Here is a 5,000-nt window from a genome sequence, read left to right on the forward strand (position 1 = left end):
ATATTGTAGATTATTTTTTAATTACTTAATTTTTCTGTATAATTTTGATACAGTGTAAAATATTTTCCAATATTTATTTAAGTCATATTTTTGTATATCAAGTGTTCAAATTTCATTATTTTCACTCCATAATTATGAATGAATTAGCCATACATGCCACAGCTTTTGACATATTTATAATTTGGGACATACTGTTAGTAAATAATAGGTAAATGGTATAAGATCAGTTGCATTACAGTCATTAATTATTTTGATATGATTATAATGGTGAAGTGCAGAGATGACGAGAAAAATAGGCAGTGTCCAAGGTATTAGAATCACATGATTTATTTTATCGTCTGTAATTTTAGTTTGCTATATTTAGGAATTGATCTGTAGTAGACAGCGTGTTTATATTTATATGTAAAATGTTTATTTTTTTATGTGCATGAAATTCTGTGGATGCACTCTTTAAATGTTGATAGAAAAGTCTGGTACAGCACATGTGTATATTTATTCACTGTAAGTTTGTTAATAAAGATAGCAGTCTCAGCAAAATAGCTTGATGATATTGACTCAAAGTAAAATTAAACTATTCAGTACATACTGCCCCATTCTTTTCATTTTGCAAGAATTCCCAAGAAAATTACAATTGGCTAAGATGCAACCAGCTTCACGGGATGAACGAGTCAGTATCATCTCATACGGTATGTGTATCTTAGGAAGTCAGTCCTCCATGCTTCTGCTTACTAATCCAAAGGGTTTGAGTATGACATAGACCTGTAAACTTTAGGTATGATAGAGCATTGGATCTTGGCCATAGAGCATTTAACTCTTTTGCATTTATTGAATGATCCTCAGGCATTTTAGAGCACTGGATCATAACCCCTGTGGCATTAGAGAGCACTTGAAACTTACAACAGCATTGGAAGACTTGAGGGGTAATTTTGTTTTATCAAATTTAAGAACTTTGTTGTTTTTGTGTTTTACTATACTTCACATCTTGTTTAAGGCATTATTTCTGGATTTTTTTTTTTATAATATCTAGATCATGTTTATTGATTAAGAAAAGGTTTAGACTGACAATTTTGTAGTACCACTTTTCAGTTTCACTATGGATGTGAACATACACTTTGGAGCATTCACATACATACGTACACGCACACGCACACGCACACGCACACGCACACGCACACGCACACGCACACGCACACGCACACGCACACGCACACGCACACGCACACGCACACACACACACACACGCACATGCACACACAGACACAGTCATGCAATATCTTTGATATGATTCTGTATTCTAAGCATTTCAGTTCACTTAGCATAGAAGTTGAGGAAATAACTTGTTATATTTGTCACATATTGTGAACAGAGAAATTTTGTAAATTTTGTACTGGGTTAGTCTCAACCTTTCCTTTTGTATTTTTTCTTATAAGCTGTGTAGCCATGATCTTTGATGCCATTAGACAGTATGAATTAGTTTTTGTATTAAACATCCCCAAAATAATCGGCTATGATAAGCATTTCCTATTGTACAACAAAGACAACATAAGTTCTTTTACCTCTTGCCTTGCAGTGTAGGGAGGGTGATGGTGGTAGTGGTGAAGGCGGCTCTAGACAGTTGACTCCTTGTGAAGTGGTGCGGAGGAGACACCCCTTAAACATCCCCCGCTCCCCCAGGCCCCCGAGGCATTCATATTATGAAGGTTCCTCTCCTGATTCATATCTTTTAACAGCAGTTCTCATTCATTCTCTAAAGCATGGCTCAGGCAAGGTGTGTCAGGAGCCACATTGCAATGTATGCATCACTAGATTTGGGCAAAATCTAAGGGAAGCCTGTGGACTTGACCTCAGTATGATCAGTCAAAAGGGGGATGACTCACTTGATGCATCATTACCTACTGCTCTTTATAGTCGATCCATCTCTCAGGAGGGTAATGAAGTGAAGAACTGGAAACATGATAGGAAAAATTACCTTGACATTTCCACAGACATGCAGGAACTTTCCCAAGTATCTCCTCTCAGCAGTCCCTCTAGCTCATTCCCCTATGCACAGATCAGTCCCCTACCGAGCCCACAATCCTCCACAACAATGTGCTCCACCCTAACTTCAGGAAATCCCACATTGTCTCTAACCACTTGTGAAAGTTCTGCTCCACTATTAGAGTCAGAGCTATCATCTCTTGACATATCATCTCTAACAGATGTAACCATGTCATCCAGCATGCTGTCAAACTCAACACTTTCCCTACAACAGTCTGAAGGATTACTGGCATCTGAAAGTAACATGACTTCATCAGAATTGTCTCTTATAACGGCAAGTGATTGTGGCACTCTAGTGGGATCCTTTCCCTCTGAAACATTCACTTCAGCAGCATGCTCTTCAGAAACAATATCTTCAGAGACATATCCATGTGACACTTATCCTAAGTGTCGTGGAAGTGGCGATCTGATGTCCAGCTCTGTTCACTCATTGCCCTCTCGCCTGACACTCAAGGATCGTTCCTCAGCCTCTCTACTGCGGCCTGTGCTGCTGTCCTCCGGATCTCTGGTTCTTCTACCCCGTCGCCCCTCTCTGGTATCCCCCCCTTCTGTCTCCTCTGCATCCTCACAGGGACACTTTAAATGGGAAGAGGTAGGTTAATAGCACCCGTCTGCCAGCATCATGCTTACCCTGTGTTCTTTGTTGAACATTATATACTGCCTTAAGTCTCCTCTAGCATGACATATTTGATGATTTTTTCCCTTGTATAAAGTTGTTTTAATTGATGGTATCAAGATGTTTATGTAATTATCTGAGCCTTGAATCCCTTCTTTCCTTCACTTACTTAAGAGCTATTACATTTTCTCCCTGCCTGATGAATATAGCAGTTATAAATCCATCATAACTTTTGTGTCTTATACTTTCATATGAAATTTCATATTCATATTATTGCCACTTTGTTTTGCACTTTTTCTTTATTTTGTTTGTGGTAGCTTCCTGAGAGCAGTATTTTGTACATCTTTATCTATGCAAGAAATTGTAAGCAAAATGGAACATGTATATGAGAACTAAATAGGGGATAAAGGTTAAGGTCATATGAAGGCTATATCACAAATATCTATTTGGAAGTTAAACTTTAGTTTAAATTTTATTCTTGTGTTAAATTGAATGACCGGTCTCCATTCCCATCAGGCTTAAAGAAATATGCAATGAAAGATCGTGAATCTATTATTATTGTACATCTGTTTTTAAAACCTAGATCTTGATAAGGCCGGGTATATATATATATGTTTTTAGGAATTGATAATGATTATATATGTAGATCGACACTATGAGTGGGAAGATAGCTGGTTCAATGTTGATTGAAAGATGAATAAGCTGATCGTGCAGTGATTTATGGACAGGGTAATTGTACCAGCCTTGTCTTTTCAATGCATTTGGAAAACTTTTCATTAGATTTAAAGTTGAATTTTATATTGTTTAATGTACTGGCAGGGAAGCATGCTTTAGGAAATGTATCAAACTAAGATTGCATGTTTTAATTGCCATTTTTGTTTGATAGATGAAACATGGAAAGATTGAACTAAATAGATATGACTAAAGCATGAACTTATACCTGGAACTTAAGATATATTTAGCATGATTCATAAGGAAAAATGGCATATATATATTTATATATGTTTGTATATATATATTTATATAGGTTTATATATATATATATATATATATATATATATATATATATATATATATATATATATACATATACATACACACATGTATATATATATATAATATATATATATATATATATATATATATATAATATATATATATATATATATATATAAAAATAAAATATATATATATATATATATATATATATATATATATATATATATATATATATATATATATATATATAGATAGATAGATAGATAGATAGATAGATAGATAGATAGATAGATAGATAGATATATTCCAGTTTTCTTGAATATTGCACATCCTCACAAAGATAGAAATATACTTATATAAATGTTTTTTTTTCCAATAGATACCAATAACTTACATGTTGAATAAAGAAATGTAGGAATATCTAATCACCAAGAAACTTGAACTTTTCTTTTTTGTCAAATATAACCAAGAAGTATAGCAATTCTGAAAGCTTAAGTAAAGGTACAGAAGATGCAAAGATACAGGACAATCCCTTTGGCTGAAATCTGTTGCAAAGGAAATAGTTCTTAGATACTGTCCTTTAATTTATATTAGGTTCATTTTCAGAATACTACCAATGTGCATTTAGGTCTTGATTTGTATATTATTAATTGATTGATATTAATTTTGATATCATGTCCGTGAATGCTTAGGTATTAGATATAACATATTCCTGTTCTTTATATTTTATTTATGTTTCTGTTTGCTTGTAGGTCAACATTTTTCTATGGATAGAAATACACACACTAGTTGAAACAATCAAGTAATTTCTTTTTCTTACTCCCAGAAACAACTTGTACTTAATACAGAGTATAGTGATTTGTAAAGTAGAAAAGTCCTCTAAGGCTAAGGTATGTTTTGGTTTGTATTTGGAGATGCATAGTTTATAACACTTTCCAGTAGTATGAATTGCTTTATGCCTTTGTTTTTTCTTTAGTTTTATTTTAAAGCAAATTGCACCAACCTTTTCTGAATTCCATTTGTGGGGGCATGTGTTGTATCCTTTCATAAAACTTTTGTAGAGCATGAATTTAATGATGGATGCTTTGTGTTTTGTTGTTGTCATTTCTTTAAGTGCCGAAGGTAAACTTGTTATACTTTTTTTAAGATTTACTTTTCTTTCTAAATATTCCTATTAGCATTGTGACTTTACTTCAAGTAGTATGTGGCTCATTTTGTAGCAAGGCAGCCATACAATATTAATGCCTCAAACCCATGTTGGGGTTACTTTCTTTAATGAATTGGCATATACACCTTTCATCATCAGATTTGCATTAATGCCCTTTTTTTTTATTAACCTCCAAAATTA

At 33.7% G+C, this 5,000-nt stretch overlaps 1 protein-coding gene across 1 annotated transcript in view; it reads left to right on the plus strand.

Moving 5' to 3' along the window:
- The window catches only part of LOC122252045 (uncharacterized), a 15,104-nt gene that overhangs the window by 8,409 nt on the left and 1,695 nt on the right, over positions 1-5,000 (plus strand). The window contains exon 4 of the mRNA XM_043014287.2: positions 1,571-2,629. Coding sequence (XP_042870221.2) covers positions 1,571-2,629 — 1,059 coding nt within the window. The remainder of the gene's footprint in view (positions 1-1,570; positions 2,630-5,000) is intronic.

The sequence above is a fragment of the Penaeus japonicus genome, unplaced genomic scaffold (assembly GCF_977035675.1).
Source record: "Penaeus japonicus unplaced genomic scaffold, GWHDUDI00000001_assembly GWHDUDI00000028, whole genome shotgun sequence".
NCBI lineage: Eukaryota > Metazoa > Arthropoda > Malacostraca > Decapoda > Penaeidae > Penaeus > Penaeus japonicus.